Raw genomic sequence first — 21,857 nt, 5'->3', positions numbered from 1 at the left:
TGATTGGGCTGATTTGAGACTATCTCACATCACCACATTGGCCTATCGAGATTCACCAGGCCCCACCCGAAAAGACTCAATCTACCCTCACCTCCACTAAGATCTCGCCACGTTACCAAACCACATGAACCTCAACGGACCAGATCATCCCTCAGCACCAGCCTGTCAACTGCAAAAATCCAACGCAACGAGAGAATCATTCCTTGATTCCATAGATCAAACGAACGGCCCAGATCATCCCTCACACTCCTCCAAAAACACTCAATCCCCCAAACCCAACAACAACACTATCCCTTTTCCTATCGGAACGGTGCGGCGCAGCGCGGCGCGGTGCGGTGCGGTGCGGTGCTGTACACTCTCCGGTTGCCAGAAACCACCGCCGCTTCATTTTCGATTCCGATCTCACTGCATTGGCTTCTCGCTACTCTTCGGTTAGTTCACTGAAGCTTATAGATCTGTTTTCGCTCTCGTTTCGCCATTGCGAGTCTGCGTTTTCTGCATGTTAGTTCGCTAAACACGAATTTCAACTTTGCCTGTTTCGTTTCTAGCGATTTTAGATGTTTCTTCACTTCAATTCGCTGCTCAATTGAATTAGGCTCCGTTTGGGAAAACAACTTTATGATCATAAGCCACCATAAGCGATTATGACGAAGCGCTTGTTCAAATAAATTGATAATAAACTATATATATATATATATATATATATATATATAAGCATAAGCTCATTTTCATAAGCTGTTTGTATAGCGCTTATGCTATCAGATAAGCTCAAATAAGCTCTCCCAAACGGGGCCTTAGTCTATGCGGACTAGTTGGCGTGACGCCATTGATGATGATATCTGGAAGTAGTAATGATGAGGGTTTAGGAAAAGAAAATTTCAATTCAATTTAATTTTAGGAAAGCTTAGTTTTCTTTGCCTTTTTGTTTTTTTGTCATTGTATGCTGTTGGTGCATGTGAATTGTGAAATTATTGCTTACTTTTTCTTTGATGTTGTTGATGGCAATGAGTTTGGTATTTTTTTTTAGTTATTGAAAACGACTATGGTCTTTTCTGGTAGTTGTAAGGGTGTTATGGGACCAAAGCAATGAGAAGCCAGTGCCACTACATAAGCTTTGGCATGAAGCAATGAGAACTTGAACTTTTTTGACAATGTAGCATTGTTAACCAATTAGATTATTATTTTTTCCTTGTTGTTATTGACTACACATGTTTCTAACTTTTTGCTACGAGAAAAGTTAAAATTTGATGACATTAGATTAGAAAGGCATAAATAGACTGATATTGGTTACACTTTCCTAGCCCATGTGTTGCTTTATATCATGCTTTTTCAGCATTGTGGTTTCTATTATTGAACTTGCTTCTTGCTGAGTGTTAACACTTATTTTCTTTGGCTTCAACTTCAGTCCCAGGATGGTTGCGCAGAACTTCGTAGTTGATTTGAGCAAGCCCCTTGTTTTCCAGGTACAGGGACAACCCTTCAAGTTCTTATTTCAAACTACATGCCCTGTTTTTGCAGTATAATTAGAATGTCATATAGGTTTCTTTCTGTTTATGGGTTAACATAGGTTGATATAACAAGTGGATGCTTATAAGTTGTACCCTAAGTAATCGTTGAGTGAACCTGACCAATTTTTTTAATTTCTATAGGTTGGACATCTTGGAGAAGCTTATCAAGAGTGGGTTCACCAGCCCATTGTTAGCAAGGAAGGCCCCCGTTTCTTTCAAAATGATATTCTGGAGGTATAGACTACAACTACAAGAACGAAAGTCTTGCTACACTCAGTGGTGTTGGTTAGACAGAGCAATTGATGCCATGGGCATCATCAAAATCCAAGTTTCTAGTAAAACCATTTAGATAATGGTCTTTTTATTGTTTCTCCAAATTTTTTCTTTGCTACCTCCTCTACTTTTTATTATGACTATTTTCCAATTCATCTACTTTTCTCATGGAGCTTTTATTGATCTTCTTCTCACATGACTAAACTTCATGAGGCGAGTTTCAGTTTTCTTGCCCTAAATTGTTTATAATCTAAGTTTTTCCCTGGCTATTCACTCAATTTTTTTTTCACGTATTTATAATTTTCTACTCATTCACCTGTGCATTACCATCACCAATACATTTATTTTTTGCTCTTGTCCACCCATCACATCCAACATTTACTGCCATAGCGGCTAGCGCAATGCTAGTAATATAGCTTTCCGATAAATTTTGATGGGCATGTTGCAACTAATTGGGATTATGGATCTATCTTCAATTCTTCTATCAATCGACCACATTAAAAAAATTTAAATTCTATGTTCTGATAATTCATTTTAAGATATGAAGTGTTCTTGACTTGTTATTACTTGGAACAGTTCTTGACACTCACAGTCTGGTGGGCAATTCCTGTCATTTGGTTGCCAGTTGTATGTTGGCTTGTATATAACTCTATTCAAAGGGGCCTCAATTGTCCTCATGCAGCTCTAATGGTGGTTCTTGGCATTTTCGTGTGGTCATTGCTGGAATACTCATTGCACCGTTTTCTTTTCCACATTAAAACAAAAACCTACTGGTTAGATCTCTCTCTCCCTCTCCCTCTCCCTCTCTCTTGCCTTTTTTTCCACATAACAAAATCATATATTAATTTTGAGAAATGCTACCCAACCAAACATCCTCTCCAACAAGCTCTTTTCAACACATATTATTTGATAAAATTCGCGTGGTTCCACTGAGGGTGGATCTTACCAAATGGGGAAGTGAAGCTCCAAATGATTTAGTGGGTCCCGTATCAATTTCACATAATGATAAAGTGTGTATTGGAAAAAGCTTGTTGCTAGCCATATTCGATAGTTTTTGCTTGTAGTTGTCTTTTACCATGTCTGCTTAGAGTAACTACTTATTGATTTGGGTAACACTGAAAGCTTGTGTCCTTTTTTGTTCTTTTTTTGGTTAACTATTGGTTCAGGGGAAATACCATGCATTATCTTCTCCATGGCTGCCACCATAAGCATCCCATGGATGGCTTGAGACTTGTTTTCCCCCCTACTGCAACGGCTATATTATTGTTCCCGGTATCTTCTATGCCATATTATATACTGCTCTCTTTCATAATTTATTTGCTGCTCAGAGAATTATGGGATTTTAAATTTCTTCTAAGTCAGAAAGTGTACCTTTTCTTTTTTATCTTTCTTCTCTGTTTGAATAGAAACTTGGCTTGCTTAAGTTTTTTGGTCCTTTTATTGTCACAGTAACAACCTATTCATGTTAGTCATTCTTTTTCAGTTTGTTCATTTGAATAGAAACTTGGTTTGAATTTATTTTTAGTTTTATGTTTGAAAAGGATAGTTCTTCCCCAAATAATTATTTGACTTGTTTATACTCTCATTCCGTGATAGGAGCTTAATAAAATCAAAGAAATGTTGCTTCTGGATTGCTTTGCTGAAGTCACATAAGAGGCTTCAGCTTTGTAGACCAAAATTTGTAGCTTTCTTTCGAAAATGGCTAGAATACTTTTTGACATTTTATAAAATTATTTGATTAATCATCAATATAGATATGTCAGGAGGATTGGTAAGATCTAGAGATAATATGTGTACACACCATGGTTTAAGGTTCCTTGAAGTGATGTTGGTGTTTTTGTCTGCTGTGTCATCCAGTTCTGGAACGTGGTGAAGCTCATGTCCACCCCTTCAACTGCGCCTGCTTTACTTGGAGGTGGCTTATTGGGTTATGTAATGTATGATTGCACACATTATTACTTGCACCATGCTCAGCCGAAGACTGAAATTCCCCGAAACCTCAAGGTACAGACATTTCCCTCCTTTAACTGTGGATGGCAATTAAATTACCATTTATTGCTCCAATGCTGCTAAGAAAAACCATTTTGTTCTATATCACTGATTAGACAAATAGTTGTGTAGTTTACCTGTTATAGCTGATAGTATTTTATTTCAGTAGAAACTGAATGGCATTAAACTGAGATACAGTGAATGTAGAGGCATTTCCCCCCTAAATTAATATGCTTATCAGCCTCTTGAAATATGGGTCCCAAAACATGACAGTATTTTGGGGAAGGAATTTGAATTTGGTCTTCCTATTCTTGGAAACTAGTTTAATTTTCACAGATTCTGCTAGGGACCCTAAAATCCTGGATAGAAGTTTGTATCTTTTTTTTTAATATCTGAATTCTAAACATGATATTGTCATAATCCCAAGGAAAACTGAAGGATTTAAATCACTTGTAAAGGGCAGATTTGAAAGTCTCTGTACTATCCCTGTTATTCCTTTTGCACCTTTCTGTGTATGTAACATATGCTAGGATGAACCTAGAAAAACATATACTAGGATGGCTTCCATCCATACGAGAGCAAATCATGTGTCCCTTATTTTTCTGCAGAAGTACCACTTGAATCATCACTTTCGGATTCAGGACAAAGGCTTTGGGATCACTTCATCACTATGGGATAAAGTTTTTGGAACACTTCCTCAATCAAAAGCGGAAGCCAAAAGTATGTAAGTTAGTTACTGTCGAGGTGTAGCATATGTTGGTTGGGTTCAAGATTTCCTGTTTTGTTTATCTAATTCATTTTGCTCCCCAATAAATGTTTGTGGGGGTTTGCGTTCTATCTTTAGTCAGTTTTATGGTGCCAAAGTTCAACAATTGAACATTGTCTAGAAATTGATATCTTGTATCAGATTTATGGTGGGAATCTCATCTCCTTGTGAATATTCCTTTCTGCTGTAACTTTATCACCAATATGATTGTGATACATAAAAAAGCCTAATATAAAATTAAAGAACTTAACTATATTTTTGTCACATGAAAAATATTAAAAACAAGAAGCCTACAATTACTGTAACTTCTTTGGGTTTTTTTTTGGCGCGCATCAAGTGTGTCCTCTAGCCAATAACAAGAGGCCTAGAGATCAATGAAATGGGCTTTGCTCCTTCTAGTAATTCAGTTTTCAAAACATGACCAAAGTTCGAACCTTGTGTCTGCTGGTGGAGGTGATAAAGAAAGAGAAGAAAATAAGAAGATAGCAAAGTTTCAAATCGTCTGATTCGTCCAGAATGTTCAGATGCCACTCTTAAGATTCCTCCATAAAAACGTCTTGATCCGATGAGGTCCATTCCAACGCCACACTAACGAAATTACGAAAGTCAATGAAATCTTAAGGAAAATGGAGAAAGATAAGATGTAAAAAATGGTTTTTGAGCTTTTGGTTGGAGTTTATGGATCGATCAAAGAGATTGGGCTTTTTTGAGCCGTGGAAAAATGAGGGAATAAATTTGGATATTGATGAAGGGAAAGAGAGAAATGGGCTAAAAAAATGGTTTTTTTTTCTCTCTCATGGTGAAGGGGAGAAGATATATTTTTTTTTCATGAAGACCCTCTCCTATTTTGTGCCGAAGGAATCTTCCTAAAATATCCGTACCTCCTACATTTATTCAGAAATTGTCTCCCATTTTGCTGTGATCCGCCTGTCCAATGTAGTGCTGTGTGTGTCCTTGTTGTGGGTAGGTGTGTGTGAGGGAGAGAAAGGAATAAAAAGGACAATAGTGACTGGATGAAGAGAGTGATAAGAGTGGTGCCTTAGCTTAACAACATTGATATAATGATCTACACGTTTTCTCTTCTATAACAATTCCAAATCTTTTTTTCAAGATTAAAAAGACTATAGAGTCAAATGATGACAACGAAGTGAAATTATGTTAGATCGAAGAAAACTTCCATACACGATAGTGATAGTGATGATCATCTCTAAACGCTTCACTAGCTAATGCATCTGCAACCATATTACAATCTCTAGGAATATGAGACAACAACAGAACAATCAAGTTGCAATCCACCATTCCCCCAACTCAGTGTTTCACATCACACAACTAATAAACGATAAAATAATGTTTACTCATAAGAATATACACTAATCTTCAAATTATCAGAATCATAATTCACTTTCCTATAGCTCAAGTTTCAAACATGTTGTAAATCAACCTTTATCCCGTGCTCAACTTCTCGGCATCCCCATTCCTATAAGTCTATAACTTTAGGACACCTATATTCTATAAAAAAAAATACTTTTAAAAATATTTTAAAGTCAAATATTACAATATATTTTAAATTCAATTATTTTAATAAATTAAACTCAAACTACTCACTTGCCAATTCAGTTCACAACGTAGTTGGACTGCTTGTCATTAGTGTTCAACACTCACGAGTCACGACCACACCACCATCTTTCCTCCTTGTCATCAGTGTTCACTTCGACGGTGACGACGCCATTTCCGCTGCCATTGCCGTTCCTTCACCTTCACACCACCTTCGTTTTCTCCATTTCGAGCTTCGACTTCACTGCTTCAACAGTGACGACTACTCTACTCTGCCGTTGCCGTTCACCCCCTTAACCATCAACGTCGCTGTTACTCGCCGATCACCGGAGTCTCCAGTCACCCTCACCACTTGTTTCACAAAAGTGTCTCAAAGGTGACACCTTTTTTTTCACATTTCCTCACCTGTGACATGAACTTGACATTTACTTTTTTTCACCCTCACCACTTGTTGCATTTTTTTGTGAAGCACATTGACATAGAGTTTCATCACTTTGAAAAACCAGCTTGAGAACAAAAAATGGCTCCAGAGGAGGCTGTGATTCCTGAGCCTGCAAATGGCTGCAGCAAATGCCATGAGGTATGCTTTCATTTTTGTTTAATCACAATGCCTAGAGTGAAGATACATTAATCCTGTTATCTTAGTCATTTTGTAGGAGTAAGGATGCCTCTTGGACTTTTAGTTGTTTAGGAATTATATTTAAAGTTATTAATTAGGTCCTTAAATGACATAATGATTAGTTAATGATCATGGAGTTACATACGGCTATTTAATCTAGGGCTATTTATTGTCCCTGAAGGATAGCTCAAGTGGTAAGAGCTTGGGACATAAGAGTTGGGTGGGATGAAGGGTGAAGGGTCTAGGGTTCGAACACTAAGGAGGACTAATTTACTAACAATTAACATTTGCATATCAAAAAAAATGTAGGGGTTACATGTCTCTTAAGTTCATATATGTATGCGACGCGTGTTTATTGAGCTTGGAGTGTGTCTCGTTGATTAAGCCGAATTAACGTGGGTTGTAATTCGGTGACTATGCCGGGCTACCGTCGGCGGTAGCTCAGTAGATCGTACACAGTCAGTCAAACCATTAAGCCTTATGCTTATTGGGCTTGAAGTGTATTAGCCAGGTAACCGTGGATGGTTACTCGGTGACTAGGTTCGGCTACCGTGTGCGGTAGTTTGGTAAATACAATTTCTTTTCTTGATTCCCCGTGCATGTGTTTTGCATTAGTGCTAGTTTCAGTTTGATTACAACTCATCAACTTGACATTTTTTATTTGAATGTTGTGATCAGTTGAAGAAGAAGTGTGAGAAGGTTGTAGTGGGGCGGAATGCTCTTCGCCAAGCTGTCAAGTTCCTTGAAAAGGGAATTGAAAATCTGAAATCTGAGAATGAGAAGCTCAAAAAAGGTGATCAATCATGAGCCATGACTTGGAAGCTCAAAATTTATTGAATATGTTGCCCCAATCCTTTGGTAATGTATTGTCTGCAGATATTCAAGAAGAACAAGCACAGAGAAAAGTTGAGATAGAGGGAAAGCTGGAAATATCCAATGCTTTTGCTGCTTTAGAGAATGAAGTTTCTGCCTTAAAATCTGAGATTGCTGCACTGCAGCAGAAATGTGGTGCTGGTGCTCGTGAAGGAAATGGGGATGTGGAAGTTCTGAAAGCCCCTGGTATATCTGATACTGAAAAGGAAGCCAATAGCTTGAAAAAAGAACTTGTGGAGAAAGAAAAGATAGTAGCTGATTCCGAGAGGAAGACTTCTGTGGACGAGAGAAAGAAGGCTGCGGCGGAAGCAAGGAAGTTATTGGAAGCTCCGAAGAAAATAGCTGCTGAGATAGAGAAGCAGATTGCGAAAGTCGAACTTCGACAAGTTCACTTGGAGCAACAAGTTAATGAAAGAAAAATGAAGCTGGCTTTTGAGCTGTCAAAGACTAAAGAGGCAACCAAATGGTTTAAAGCTGAAAAGAAGAAGCTGTTAGTGGAGAAAAGAAATGCTGAGTCAAAGATGGAAAAAGCTCAGGAGAGGTCTGAGGTTGAAAGAAAGACGGCCGATATGGAAAAACATAAGGCAGAGGAGCAGAAGAAGCTTGCTGAAGATAAATTACAGCTTTTGGCAGACAGTCTACAGCTTCAAAAGATACGTGCGGAGTACGCGAGGGAAAAGCTTAAGCGTGAAAGGATGAAGGCTGAGCATGAAGCACATCGTCGCCGCATATTAGAGCATGAATTACACCACTTAAAGCGTGGTTACATTCAATTTCTTGATCAACTTGACTTCACTAAGGTTTGTTTCATTGCTGAACTTCTTGCTATCATTTATGAAGTTGGAGTACGGTTTGTCATCTTTTGTTTCCTCTAATCATCATGAAACATCTCAAAAGAATTAAAAAAATGAGACGGTATCTTGAATCCAATATTGAGATAGAGGATAATAAGTTGTCTTTAATTTTAATAATACTAGAAGAGGCAACTGCAATGGCATTAGGGAAAAAAATCTTTTGTTTCTGTTATTGGCAGATCAATTATTGAGCATGATAGGATGAGAAAAAGAATTCATGATGCAGTTGAATGTATTATAAATTTATCTTCTGATGGTAGAAAAATTACAATGCAGCTTGCAAATTTATTGTATGGAGAAATGGATAATTTACACGCCAAGAGTGATAGGGCTCACAAGAAGAGGAAGAAATCTCATTGGGGTAAAGATACTTCTGTGGGTGAAAAGAAGGAAACAAAGGAGATGAAAGCTGGAGTCTGTGAGGATGCAAATGGCTGCAAACACTATATCTTTCCCGCATCATATACTCCCATATCTCAAGCATGCGGGGAGAGGATATTTGATGCATTAAATAATTTTGGTGATGTGGTGAATGGCAATATTATGAAGTTGCTACACTTAGAAAATGTTGCTGATGAGGAATGCTTTAGAAAAGCAATAGATGAGCCTTTGTCGCCATTTCTTCCGGAGATAGAAATGTTAGATATGGATAATCTGATGCTTTTGGCAGAGTAAGCACTTCTTGAAGACTTATTATTTGGTGCCATTGATGTTGAGATATATTCCAATGAGAGAAAAATTGATGCCTTTTCAGTTCCTTCTAGCAGATTAGCACACATCTCAAATTAATACTTTAAGATGTAATTAATACTTTCATTCTGTTACTGACCTTAGTCATTGAAAACTCTATTATGGGAAATTAGGTGGCCTTAGACCTTAGTTAGGTTTCACTTAGTTGAGAGCTTTTAAACATGGCTCCTGTTGCTCTCTGAAATTGCACACAACTAATTCCTGGGATAATTTATATAGTTTCTATATTTATTTGTTTGGCTTTGCTTGATCTATCAACATGCTATTTTCAAGGGTAGTTTAGTTTTCCAAAAAGGTAATACTGTTATCTGAATTGTTCTGTTTGGAAATTTTCAATGTTCTGTATTCAGTTTAATTCGTTAGACTACTACCTGCTTTAGGGGATCATTCCTATGTAGTTTCAGTATGTTATATTGCATAATTGCATCACTATATTTCTCGCATAACCTTAGTCTACTATTTTCCTCGTGAGACACAATGAATATACATAATTTGTTTAAAAAAAGCACTTTTGTTTAGAAATCACAACATCTTACTGAAATTTTTGAAACTTTGAAGCGTATTGCACTTTCGAGAAGCTACACTCTGTAGTTTCTCCGCGAAAGTGGAACAACTTATGACCTTTAATCTTATCGCATACACAAAATCAAAGATAGCAATGTTCAAGCACTTCATCATTGTTTTACAACATTAAAAGGACCGAAAACAAAATAAAATCCAACCCTATATAGCAGCAAATTGATAGATATAGGACTCTAGCAATACAGTGCCTTATTCCCAGCTCTTGCATTTCTTGTCTTTGAACTTCATTGTTGAAACTGGAAGTGGAGGGATGCTCTGCTCATGCCTGAACACATTTTCAGGATCCACTTTGGTTTTAATCTTCACCAACCTGTTGAAGTTATCTTTGAAATACATATTACCCCAAGCTGTGGCTTGTATGTAGCTTGTGCTGTTCTTCTTTCTTGTTCACCCCCAAATCCAGATCTCTGTAGTTCACATATGCTTCCCTCGGGAACTTTGAGACATAAGGAGTCATGAAGTTGTAAAGCTTCCTAATCCAATCTATGTGCTTTGAAGCATTCTTGTCTCCATCTTGCCAAAGAGTCAGGTACTGGATTTTGTAAAGTGTTCCATTTCTGTGAGGGAAAGGAATATCAGATTCTGAAAAATTGTTCATCATTCCACCATATGGGTTCCATATCATCAAGGGACTGTCTTCCTCCAGCAATCTTTGCCATAGACCTTGAAGCCCGATTTCCGGAATCGGTTCCCTCACGAAATATGATTTGGCTTTGAAGTAGTTCTTGAAAGATGATTTTCCATCAAGCAGAGCTTCAGGAGGCGTATCATTTGGATAGCCTGCAATATAGAGCACAGATTTGATCCAGCTAGTTTCCATGCAATCTTTTCTTGTCAAACCCAATTCAGGAAAGCTTTCCTTCATGACTTGGAGAAGCCTCTCAGCCCCACCAAGAAATTGAGAATTGTAAGAGGTTGTGATAGTTCTCTCAGTTTTGTTTGCAATAGTTGCTGGTTGAATGATGACTCTCATAAAGAGATCCTCATCAATTTTGGGTGCCACTTCCTGCCACCTATGAAGAACCTTGGTTGCATCTTGCTCTAGGCTCCTCATTACTGTAAAAACTGTCACAGTTTCCGGAACAGAAACCAACTTTATGTTCCACCAGAGAAGTATACCAAAGCGTCCTCCACCACCTCCTATAATTGCCCAAAATAAGTCTTCCCCCATGGCTTTCCTGTCAGGGATTCTTCCATTGGCATCGACTATTCGCGCATCGAGGACATTGTCAGCTCCAAGGCCATACTTTCTCATCATGGAACCATATGCTCCTCCTATGATGTGTCCACCAACACCTAAGCTTGTGCAAAGGCCTGCAGGGAAGCCATGAATTGCTCCAAATTTATTTTTCTGGCTCTAACATGCTTAGTTACTAATGAAAAAAATCACTACAAAATGTATTATGAGTTATGGCAGTTTAAACCATCACAAAATTAAAATAGAGGATTGAAATTAATAACTCACCATTTTAAAGGGATAAAAATGTATAAAAAATTTAAAGGTGGCTCTAACATGCTTAGTTACTAATGAAAAAAATCACTACAAAATGTATTGTGAGTTATGGCGGTTTAAACCATCACAAAATTAAAATAGAGGATTGAAATTAATAACTCACCATTTTAAAGGGATAAAAATGTATAAAAATTTAAAGGGGAACCAAAATCCATAACTCACTATTTTAAGGAATATACATATTTATAACTTTTTTTTTCATTAGAAAAAATAAGATGGAAAAGACAATCAAGTCAAATCATGACAAAGAAATGGAATAACGTTGGATGGAAGAAACTTCCAAACACAATGGAGAGTGTCATCTCTAGACACTTATCCAAGTAATGCATCTGCAACTATATTACAATCTCTAAGAATACGAGACAAAAGAAAAATCAAGTTGCAATCAAGCATACCCCTAACTCTATGTTTCACATCACGCAACTAATAAGTGATAAATCAATGTTTACTCAGAAGGATATGGATGGATATTCTCCAAACTATCAGAATCATAATCCCCTTTTTCTATTGCTTATGGTTCGTTTGGTGGATAGATCAACAGATAGGATAGGATAGCAGCAATCCTATATATCCTGCTGTAATATGTTGATTGTTGCAACAGCAGGATAGAATAACACTATCATGTCTCTTATCCTATTTTGTCTATCATGTGTAAAAGTTATCCTAAGGGGGGAGCTAGGATAGAAATTATCCTGATAGGATATGATATTAGTTTTTTATTTGTTTATTACCATAACCTAAAATTAATTAATATTTAACTTTATATAATATTAATTAATAAATATAAAATTTCGTTTTTAATAAAATATTAATTTTATTACTTATGAATTACTAGTTGGTATGGTTAAGTTAAAATTATTTAGTTACTAATAAAATTAATTAAAAAATAAGATGATTTATAAATGGTGAAAATATTGAATTTACTCATGTAAAATAACTAAATTTTCATTATCACTTACTACTACTTAGTTAACATTATTTTTTGTTATTTATTTTATAATAAAAATACACAAAATAATTCTTCACTAACAATAAAATAGGCTACTCACATATATTTTCATATTAATTTTAATAGTAAATATAGAGATATTATTTAAAATGCTTTCTCTTCTTATATAATTATAATTAATAATTTAAATATAAATTACAGAATAATATCTTTAATAAATTTTTTTACAAAATTAATTAATCTTTATTTATCATTGATCACTTACCACTACTAAGTTAAAACCCATTGGTTACATATATAATAATCTTAATTAAAATAGACTCTCTCTGAAAAATTAAAATAGGCGAATCAATAAATATAAATGTAGTTTTAGTTAATATTAAAACATAAGCTCATTTATAAAAATGTAAAAATTCATTGTTAGTATCATAACTTATCCTGTCCACCTCAAACACAGGATATGATAGAGCCTATCTTGCTTTTATCATATCATGTCCTTATCTAATCACTTCTCTATCACATCCTGCTCTTATCCAATCCTGACCCCCAAACGAGTCCTAAAACGCAGGATATGATAGAGCCTATCTTGCTCTTATCATATCATGTCATGTCATTATCTAATCATTTCTCTATCACATCCTGCTCTTATCTAATGCTGACCCCCAAACAAGTCTCAAAACATGTGGGAAACCAATCTCTAGAAGTGAGCTTCTCACCATCCCGATTCCTATAAGTCTATAAATTTAGGACATCTATATTAGATCAAAAAATAATATTAGTCCATGTTTTTGTGTCGCCGACTCGCCGTGTCACTTGTCAATTGAGTTCAAAACGTATTTGGACTGTTTGTCATCACATCAGAGTTCCACACTCACGACCAGTGTTCACTTCGACGGTGACGACGCCATTTCCGCTGCCATTGCCGTGCTTTCACAGTGACGACGTCTCTGCCGTTGCCGTTCACCCCCATAACCAGTTCACCGCCGCCGACGCTGTTACTCGCCGATCACCGGATTCTTCAGTCACCCTCACCACTTATTTCACAAAAGAGTCTCAAAGGTGACACCACTTTCACATTTTCTCACCTGTTTCATAAGTTTAATGTTCTCCCATGTTTACTTGTGTGTTTCATTGATGACTCTTAGCATTTTTTGTGAAGCTCATTGCCATAGAGTTTCATCACTTTGAAAAACCAGCTTCAGAAGAAAAATGGCTTCAGAGAAGGCTGTGATTCCTGAGCCAGCAAATTGCTGCAGCAAATGCGAGGAGGTAAGCTTTCATTTTTGTTCAATCACAACGCCTAGACTGAAGATACATTAATCTTGTTGTCTCAGTATTTTTTTATGGACAAATGTTAGTTGTTAATAATGTTAGTAAATTAGTCAATCTTCAGGGTTCGAACCCTGTACCCTTCATTCTTCATCTCACTCAACCCTTATGTCCCCTAGCTCTTACCACTTGAACTAACCCTTGAAACTTTTAGCTGTCTTAGTCATTTTGTAGGATAAGGATGCCTCTTGGACTTTTTGTTGTTTAGGAGTTATATTTAAAGTGATTTATTAGGTCCTTAAATGACTTAATGATTAGTTAATGATCATGGGGTTACATGTGGCTATTTAATGTGGGGTTACACGTCTCTTAAGTTCACGTATATATGCGGCACTTGTTTATTGAGCTTGGGGTGTGTCTCGTTGATTAAGCCGAATTATCGTGGGTTGTAACTCGGTGACTAGGCTGGGCTACCGCCGACGGTAGCTCGGTAGATACACAGTCATTCAAACCATTGAGCCTTGTGCTTATTGGGCTTGAAGTGTATTTAGGTGATTTAGCCAAGTAACCGTGGACGGTTACTCGGTGACTAGGTTTGGCTTACCATGTGCGGTAGCTCGGTAGATACAATTTATTTTCTTGATTCCCCAATCCCCATTTCCCCTGTGCATGTGTTTTGGATTAGTGCTAGTTTCAGTTTGATTACAAGTTACAACTCACCAACTTCACATTTTTTATTTGAATTTTGTGATCAGTTGAAGAAGAAGTGTGAGCAGGTTGTAGTGGGTCGGAATGCTCTTCGCCAAGCTGTCAAGATCCTTGAAAAAGGAATTGAAAATCTGGAATCTGAGAATAAGAAGCTCAAAAAAGGTGATCAATCATGAACCATGACTTCGAAGCTTAAAATTTATTGAGTATGTTTCCCCAATCATTTGGTAATGTATTGTCTGCAGATATTCAAGAAGAACAAGCACAGAGAAAAGTTGCGATAGAGGGAAAGCTGGAAATATCCAATACTTTTGCTGCTTTAGAGAATGAAGTTTCTGCCTTAATATCTGAGAATAAGAAGCTCAAACAAGGTGATCAATCATGAGCCGTGACTTGGAAGCTCAAAGTTATTTGAATATGTTGCCACAATAATTCGGTAATGTATTGTCTGCAGATATTCTAGAAGAACAAGCACAGGGAAAAATTTGTGATCAGTTGAAGAAGTGTGAGAAGGTGGTAGAGGGGCGGAATGCTCTTCGCCAAGCTGTCAAGATCCTTGAAAAGAGAATTGAAAATCTGGAATCTGAGAATAAGAAGCTCAAAAAAGGTGATCAATCATGAGCTATGACTTGGAAGCTCCAAATTTATTGAATATGTTGCCCAAATCATTTGGTAATGTATTGTCTGCAGATATTCAAGAAGAGCAAGCACAGAGAAAAATTGAGATAGAGGGAAAGCTGGAAAAATCCAATGCTTTTGCTGCTTTAGAGAATGAAGTTTCTGCCTTAAAATCTGAGAATAAGAAGCTAAAAAAAGGTGATCAATCATGAGCCATGACTTGGAAGCTCAAAATTATTTGAATATGTTGCCCCAATCATTTTGTAATGTATTGTCTGCAGATATTCTCGAGGAACAAGCACAGAGAAAAGTTGCGATGGAGGGAAAGCTGGAAATATCCAATGCTTTTGCTGCTTTAGAGAATGAAGTTTCTGCCTTAAAATCTGAGAATAAGAAGCTCAAACAAGGTCATCAATCATGAGCCATGACTTGGAAGCTCAAAGTTATTTGAATATGTTGCCCCAATCATTAGGTAATGTATTGTCTGCAGATATTCTAGAAGAACAAGCACAGGGAAAATTTTGTGATCGGTTGAAGAAGAAGTGTGAGAAGGTGGTAGAGGGGCGGAATGCTCTTCGCCAAGCTGTCAAGATCCTTGAAAAGGGAATTGAAAATCTGGAATCTGAGAATAAGAAGCTCAAGAAAGGTAATCATGAGCTATGACTTGGAAGCTCAAAATTTATTGAATATGTTGCCCCAATCATTTGGTAATGTATTGTCTGCAGATATTCAAGAAGAACACGCACAGAGAAAAGTTGAGATAGAGGGAAAGCTGGAAATATCCAATGCTTTTGCTGCTTTAGAGAATGAAGTTTCTGCCTTAAAATCTGAGAATAAGAAGCTAAAAAAAGGTGATCAATCATGAGCCATGACTTGGAAGCTCAAAATTATTTGAATATGTTGCCCCAATCATTTTGTAATGTATTGTCTGCAGATATTCTCGAGGAACAAGCCCAGAGAAAAGTTGCGATGGAGGGAAAGCTGGAAATATCCAATGCTTTTGCTGCTTTAGAGAATGAAGTTTCTGCCTTAAAATCTGAGAATAAGAAGCTCAAACAAGGTGATCAATCATGAGCCATGACTTGGAAGCTCAAAGTTATTTGAATATGTTGCCCCAATCATTCGGTAATGTATTGTCTGCAGATATTCTAGAAGAACAAGCACAGGGAAAATTTTGTGATCAGTTGAAGAAGAAGTGTGAGAAGGTGGTAGAGGGGCGGAATGCTCTTCGCCAAGCTGTCAAGATCCTTGAAAAGGGAATTGAAAATCTGGAATCTGAGAATAAGAAGCTCAAGAAAGGTGATCAATCATGAGCTATGACTTGGAAGCTCAAAATTTATTGAATATGTTGCCCCAATCATTTGGTAATGTATTGTCTGCAGATATTCAAGAAGAACAAGCACAGAGAAAAATTGAGATAGAGGGAAAGCTGGAAATATCCAATGCTTTTGCTGCTTTGGAGAATGAAGTTTCTGCCTTAAAATCTGAGAGTACGAAGCTCAAAAAAGGTGATCCATCATGAGCCATGACTTGGAAGCTCAAAATTATTTGAATATGTTGCCCCAATCATTTTGTAATGTATTGTCTGCAGATATTTTAGAAGAACAGGCACAGAGAAAAGTTGCGATAGAGGAAAAGCTGGAAATATCCAATGCTTTTGCTGCTTTAGAGAATGAAGTTTCTGCCTTAAAATCTGAGATTGCTGCACTGCAGCAGAAATGTGGTGCTGGTTCTCGTGAAGGAAATGGGGATGTGGAAGTTCTGAAAGCCGGTATATCTGATACTGAAAAGGAAGTCAATACCTTGAAAAAAGAACTTGTGGAGAAAGAAAAGATAGTAGCTGATTCCGAGAGGAAGACTGCTGTGGACGAGAGAAAGAAGGCTGCGGCGGAAGCAAGGAAGTTATTGGAAGCTGCAAAGAAAATTGCTCCAGAGAAGGCTGTGATTCCTGAGCCTGCAAATTGCTGCAGCAAATGCGATGAGGTATGCTTTCATTTTTGTTCAATCACAATGCCTAGAGTGAAGATACATTAATCCTGTTATCTTAGTCATTTTGTAGAAATAAGGATGTCTCTTGGACTTTTTGTTGTTTAGGAATTATATTTAAAGTGATTTATTAGGTCCTTAAATGACATAATGCTTAATTAATGATCATGGGGTTACATGCGGATATTTATTCTCGGGGTTACACGTCTCTTAAGTTCACGTATGCTGCACGTGTTTATTGAGCTTGTAGTGTGTCTCGTTGATTAAGCCGAATTACCGTGGGTCGTAACTCGGTGACTAGGCCGTGCTACCGTCGGGGGTAGGTCGGTAGATACACATTCATTCAAAATTTCAAACCATTAAGGCTTATGCTTATTGGGCTTGAAGTGTATTTAGGTGATTTAGCCAGTAACTGTGGATGGTTACTCGGTGACTAGGTTGGGCTACCGTGTGCGGTAGCTCGGTAGATAAAATTTCTTTTCTTGATGCCCCGTGCACGTGTTTTGCATTAGTGCTAGTTTCAGTTTGATAACAACTCATCAACTTGACATTTTTTATTTGAATTTTGTGATCAGTTGAAGAAGAAGTGTGAGAAGGTTGCAGTGGGGCGGAATGCTCTCCGCCAAGCTGTCAAGATCCTTGAAAAGGGAATTGAAAATCTGGAATCTGAGAATAAGAAGCTCAAGAAAGGTGATCAATCATGAGCTATGACTTGGAAGCTCAAAATTTATTGAATATGTTTCCCCAATCATTTGGTAATGTATTGTCTGCAGATATTCAAGAAGAACAAGCACAGAGAAAATTGAGATAGAAGGAAAGCTGGAAATATCCAATGCTTTTTCTACTTTAGAGAATGAAGTTTCTGCCTTAAAATCTGAGATTTCTGCACTGCAGCAGAAATGTGGTGCTGGTGCTCGTGAAGGAAATGGGGATGTGGAAGTTCTGAAAGCTGGTATATCTGATACTAAAAAGGAAGTCAATCGCTTGAAAAAAGAACACGTGGAGGAAGAAAGGATAGTAGCTGATTCTGAGAGGAAGACTGCTGTGGACGAGAGAAAGAATGCTGCGGCGGAAGCAAGGAAGTTATTGGAAGCTCCGAAGAAAATAGCTGCTGAGGTAGAGAAGCAGATTGCGAAAGTCGAACTTCGACAAGTTCACTTGGAGAAACAAGTTAATGAAAGAAAAATGAAGCTGGCTTTTGAGCTGTCAAAGACTAAAGAGGCAACCAAAAGGTTTGAAGCTGAAAAGAAGAAGCTGTTAGTGGAGAAAATAAATGCTGAGTCGAAGATTAAGAAAGCTCAGGAGAGGTCTGAGCTTGATAAAAAGACCGCCGATATGGAAAAACAGCAGGCAGAGGAGCAGAAGAAGCTTGCTGAAGACAAATTACTGCTTTTGGGAGACAGTCTACAGCTTTAAAAGATACGTGCGGAGTACGCGAGGGAAAAGGTTAAGCGTGAAACGATGAAGGCTGAGCATGAAGCACATTGTCGCCGCATATTAGAGCATGAATTACACCACTTAAAGCGACTTTACTAAGGTTTGTTTCCATTGCTGAACCATTTGCTATTATTTATGAAGTTGGAGTAAGGTTTGTCATTTTTGTTTCCTCTAATCATCATGACACATCTCAAAAGAAAAAAAATGAGACGGTATCTTGAATCCAATATTGAGATAGAGGATAATAAGTTGACTTTAATGTTAATAATAAACTTTCATATTGTGATTCCAACTAGAAGAGGCAACTGCAATGGCATTAGGGAAAAAATCTTTTGTTTCTGTACTTGCAGATTAATTATTGAGCTTGATAGGATGAGAAAAAGAATTCATGATACAGTTGAATGTATTTCAAATTTATCTTCTGATGGTAGAAAAATTAAAATGCAGCTTGCAAATTTATTGTGTGGAGAAATGGACAATTTACAGGCCAAGAGTGATAGGGCTCACAAAAAGAGGAAGAAATTTCATTGGGGTAAAGCAGATACTTCTGTGGGTGAAAAGAAGAAACAAAAGAAATGAAAGCTGGTGTCTGTGAGGATGCAAATGACTGCAAGCATGCAGGGAATGGCAATATCACTCGCATCGTATACTCCCATATCTCAAGCATGCAGGGAGAGGATATGTGATGCCTTAAACAATTTTGGTGAAGTGGGGAATGGCAATATTATGAAGTTGCTAGACTTAGAAAATGTTGCTGATGAGGAATGCTTTAGAAAAGCAATAGATGAACCTTTGTCACCATTTTTTCCGGAGATAGAAATGTTAGGTATGGATAATCTGATGCTTTTGCAGAGGAAGCACTTCATGAAGACTTATTGAGTCCAAGTTAGTTAGATTTGATGCCATTTATGTTGATGAGATATATTCAATTCAGTTTAATTCGTTAGACTACTACCTGCTTTAGGGGATCATTCATATGTAGTTTCAGTATGTTATATTGCATAATTGTATCACACTATCACTATTTTTCTTGCATATCATTAGTCTACTATTTTCCTTGTGAGACACAATGAATATACATAATTTTTTTAAAAAAAGCACTCTTGTTTAGAAATCACAATATCTTACTGAAAATTTTGAAACTTTGAAGCTTATTGCACTTTCGAGAAGCTACACTCTGTAGTTTCTCTGCGAAAGTGGAACAACTTATGACCTGTAATCTTATCGCATACACAAAATCAAAGATAGCAATGTTCAAGCACTTCATCAGTGTTTTACAACATTAAAAGGATCAAAAACAAAATAAAATCCAACCCTATATAGCAAATTGATAGATATAGGACTCTAGCAATACAGTGCCTTATTCCCAGCTCTTGCATTTCTTGTCTTTGTGCTTCATTGTTGAAACTGGAAGTGGAGGGATGCTCTGCTCATGCCTGAACACATTTTCAGGATCCACTTTGGTTTTAATCTTCACCAACCTGTTGAAGTTATCTTTGAAATACATATAACCCCAAGCAGTGGCTTGTATGTAGCTTGTGCTGTTCTTCTTGTTCGTCCCCAAATCCAGATCTCTGTAGTTCACATACGCTTCCCTCGGGAACTTTGAGACATAAGGAGTCATGAAGTTGTAAAGCTTCCTAATCCAATCTATGTGCTTTGAAGCATTCTTGTCTCCATCTTGCCATAGAGTCAGGTACTGGATTTTGTAAAGTGTTCCATTTCTGTGAGGGAAAGGAATATCAGATTCTGAAAAATTGTTCATCATTCCACCATATGGGTTCCAAATCATCAAGGGACTGTCTTCCTCCAGCAATCTTTGCCACAGACCTTGAAGCCCGGTTTCCGGTATCGGTTCCCTCACGAAATCTGATTTGGCTTTGAAGTAGTTCTTGAAAGTTGATTTTCCATCAAGCAGAACTTCAGGAGGCGTATCATTTGGATAGCCTGCAATATAGAGCACAGATTTGATCCAGCTAGTTTCCATGCAATCTTTTCTTGTCAAACCCAATTCAGGAAAGCTTTCCTTCATGACTTGGAGGAGCCTCTCCGCCCCACCAAGAAATTGAGAATTGTAAGAGGTTGTGATAGTTCTCTCAGTTTTGTTTGGAATAGTTGCTGGTTGAATGATGACTCTCATAAAGAGATCCTCATCAATTTTGGGTGCCACTTCCTGCCACCTATGAAGAACCTTGGTTGCATCTTGCTCTAGGCTCTTTGTTACTGTAAAAACTGTCACAGTTTCCGGAACAGGAACCAGCTTTATCTTCCACCAGAGAAGTATACCAAAGCTTCCTCCACCGCCACCTCTAATTGCCCAAAATAAGTCTTCCCCCATGGCTTTCCTGTCAAGGATTCTTCCATTGGCATCGACTATTCGCGCATCGAGGACATTGTCAGCTCCAAGGCCATACTTTCTCATCATGGAACCATATGCTCCTCCTATGATGTGTCCACCAACACCTAAGCTTGTGCAAAGGCCTGCAGGGAAACCATGAACTGCACTTTTCTCTGATATTCTGTAATTGACTTCGCCGATAGTGGCACCGGCTTGAATCCAAGCACTGTTGTCTTCTATATCAACATTGATATCGCGAAGCTTGGCCAAATCAACGATTATGAAGGGGGTCTCATTTTCAGAAACATACGAGAGTCCTTCGTAATCATGGCCTCCGCTGCGTACTCTCAGATGAATACCAAGTTTCTGTGAGCAAGTCACAGCAACTTGGACATGGGAATCGGTCAAGGGTGTGAATATGAACTCGGGTTTCGGCGCTGAAGGCACCAAGTACCTTAAATTCTGTGCTGAAGAATCCAGGATTTTGGTAAATGAAGCATTGTTTGGAGTGTAAATTGACTCATAAAATGGAGCTGCTTTGTCTGAGTAGAAACTGAGACATTGGATAAAACTTTCTTCAATTGAAGCTGAAGCTGTCAATGAAACTAATAACAAGAGGATCAAACTTGCTAAGTGTGAACTTGGTGACAACATGATTTTGTGTTCAGGTCTTTGTTTCTATGTTTTGTGCTGAAGGAGGCTGCTACAAATGTCATATATTTATATGATTATGTATGAGCTATGGTGCCAACTAATGTGATGCACTAGTTTACGTTTAATTGAGCTAAGACAAACGTCATACATATGAAGAGTATTGGCATTATCTTGGGGTTAATGTTCTCATTTTAATTATTACATTGTGGAACATGAAGTTTCTGATCTATCTTTGATTACAAGAACATCTACCACTTTCACATTTAACACAATCTGAAAAGAGTTCTCTGTTTTATTCCTGATAAAAACAACTCTACAAGCAAAGAAACATTCTTCAATGGCCCCACAAATTTTTAATTTTTTTTATACTAAAAAATTTAGGGTTAGGAGATGTTGTTCCGGTCCAAGGCAAGAAAAGTTGTTGGGCTCAAAGAGCACTTACAATCACATTTACCTCAACCTAAGGGGATGAGTGAGAGTTCAAACATGCAACTTGTCAGATACGAGAGTCTGTCATGTTTCACTCGACCAACCCTTCAGGTTAATTTTTTAAATATTTTTGAAAAATACTAGATAATCAAGGAATGAATTCTAAAACATTTTGGAAGAATAGTATA

The 21,857-nt window shown here is 37.4% G+C and overlaps 4 protein-coding genes and 1 pseudogene across 5 annotated transcripts; 3 read left to right on the top strand and 2 right to left on the bottom strand.

Moving 5' to 3' along the window:
• Nucleotides 1–245: 245 nt before the first annotated feature.
• LOC130724554 (dihydroceramide fatty acyl 2-hydroxylase FAH1-like) lies at nucleotides 246–4,710 on the top strand. The gene is made up of 7 exons (XM_057575817.1): nucleotides 246–431; nucleotides 1,406–1,463; nucleotides 1,650–1,742; nucleotides 2,358–2,554; nucleotides 2,948–3,053; nucleotides 3,639–3,785; nucleotides 4,379–4,710. The coding sequence occupies exons 2-7, from the start codon at nucleotides 1,413–1,415 to the stop codon at nucleotides 4,496–4,498; spliced, it is 714 nt and encodes a 237-aa protein (XP_057431800.1). The 5' UTR covers nucleotides 246–431; nucleotides 1,406–1,412; the 3' UTR covers nucleotides 4,499–4,710.
• A 1,457-nt stretch (nucleotides 4,711–6,167) lies between these two features.
• On the top strand, nucleotides 6,168–9,453 carry LOC130724428 (protein CROWDED NUCLEI 2-like). Its single transcript, XM_057575650.1, has 5 exons — nucleotides 6,168–6,466; nucleotides 6,560–6,670; nucleotides 7,388–7,502; nucleotides 7,586–8,382; nucleotides 8,713–9,453. The coding sequence occupies exons 2-5, from the start codon at nucleotides 6,611–6,613 to the stop codon at nucleotides 9,109–9,111; spliced, it is 1,371 nt and encodes a 456-aa protein (XP_057431633.1). The 5' UTR covers nucleotides 6,168–6,466; nucleotides 6,560–6,610; the 3' UTR covers nucleotides 9,112–9,453.
• Nucleotides 9,454–9,707: 254 nt separating this feature from the next.
• LOC130725646 (berberine bridge enzyme-like 13) lies at nucleotides 9,708–12,516 on the bottom strand (annotated as a pseudogene).
• Nucleotides 12,517–13,014: 498 nt separating this feature from the next.
• LOC130723156 (uncharacterized) lies at nucleotides 13,015–19,254 on the top strand. Of its 2 annotated transcripts, none has more exons than XM_057574112.1 (16): nucleotides 13,015–13,289; nucleotides 13,390–13,499; nucleotides 14,255–14,369; nucleotides 14,453–14,578; nucleotides 14,662–14,814; nucleotides 14,898–15,023; nucleotides 15,107–15,232; nucleotides 15,316–15,471; nucleotides 15,551–15,676; nucleotides 15,760–15,885; nucleotides 15,969–16,124; nucleotides 16,208–16,333; nucleotides 16,417–16,808; nucleotides 17,387–17,501; nucleotides 17,585–18,348; nucleotides 18,735–19,254. In XM_057574112.1, the coding sequence occupies exons 2-15, from the start codon at nucleotides 13,440–13,442 to the stop codon at nucleotides 17,620–17,622; spliced, it is 1,941 nt and encodes a 646-aa protein (XP_057430095.1). In that variant the 5' UTR covers nucleotides 13,015–13,289; nucleotides 13,390–13,439; the 3' UTR covers nucleotides 17,623–18,348; nucleotides 18,735–19,254. The 2 variants fall into 2 exon arrangements, with proteins under 2 accessions (XP_057430095.1, XP_057430094.1); XM_057574111.1 differs by having other exon boundaries at nucleotides 18,696–19,254.
• Nucleotides 19,255–19,351: 97 nt separating this feature from the next.
• LOC130723157 (berberine bridge enzyme-like 13) lies at nucleotides 19,352–21,330 on the bottom strand. Its single transcript, XM_057574113.1, has one exon. The coding sequence runs from the start codon at nucleotides 21,238–21,240 to the stop codon at nucleotides 19,609–19,611; it is 1,632 nt and encodes a 543-aa protein (XP_057430096.1). The 5' UTR covers nucleotides 21,241–21,330; the 3' UTR covers nucleotides 19,352–19,608.
• Between the last annotated feature and the right edge of the window lie 527 nt (nucleotides 21,331–21,857).

This window comes from Lotus japonicus, chromosome 6, assembly GCF_012489685.1.
Source record: "Lotus japonicus ecotype B-129 chromosome 6, LjGifu_v1.2".
Taxonomy (NCBI): Eukaryota; Viridiplantae; Streptophyta; class Magnoliopsida; order Fabales; family Fabaceae; genus Lotus; species Lotus japonicus.
Note: the sequence above shows the minus strand (reverse complement) of the source record. Positions and strands in the feature narration are given on the sequence as shown.

Coding starts and splice junctions, on each gene's coding strand:
- LOC130724554 (XM_057575817.1), top strand. CDS start 1,413: ATGGTTGCGCAGAACTTCGTAGTTGATTTGAGCAAGCCCCTTGTTTTC. Junction 1,464..1,649: donor GCAAGCCCCTTGTTTTCCAG/GTACAGGGACAA, acceptor TAATTTCTATAG/GTTGGACATCTTGGAGAAGC. Junction 1,743..2,357: donor TTCAAAATGATATTCTGGAG/GTATAGACTACA, acceptor TACTTGGAACAG/TTCTTGACACTCACAGTCTG.
- LOC130724428 (XM_057575650.1), top strand. CDS start 6,611: ATGGCTCCAGAGGAGGCTGTGATTCCTGAGCCTGCAAATGGCTGCAGC. Junction 6,671..7,387: donor GCTGCAGCAAATGCCATGAG/GTATGCTTTCAT, acceptor TGTTGTGATCAG/TTGAAGAAGAAGTGTGAGAA. Junction 8,383..8,712: donor ATCAACTTGACTTCACTAAG/GTTTGTTTCATT, acceptor ATTACAATGCAG/CTTGCAAATTTATTGTATGG.
- LOC130723156 (XM_057574112.1), top strand. CDS start 13,440: ATGGCTTCAGAGAAGGCTGTGATTCCTGAGCCAGCAAATTGCTGCAGC. Junction 14,370..14,452: donor GAATAAGAAGCTCAAAAAAG/GTGATCAATCAT, acceptor TATTGTCTGCAG/ATATTCAAGAAGAACAAGCA. Junction 14,815..14,897: donor GAATAAGAAGCTCAAAAAAG/GTGATCAATCAT, acceptor TATTGTCTGCAG/ATATTCAAGAAGAGCAAGCA.
- LOC130723157 (XM_057574113.1), bottom strand. CDS start 21,240: ATGTTGTCACCAAGTTCACACTTAGCAAGTTTGATCCTCTTGTTATTA.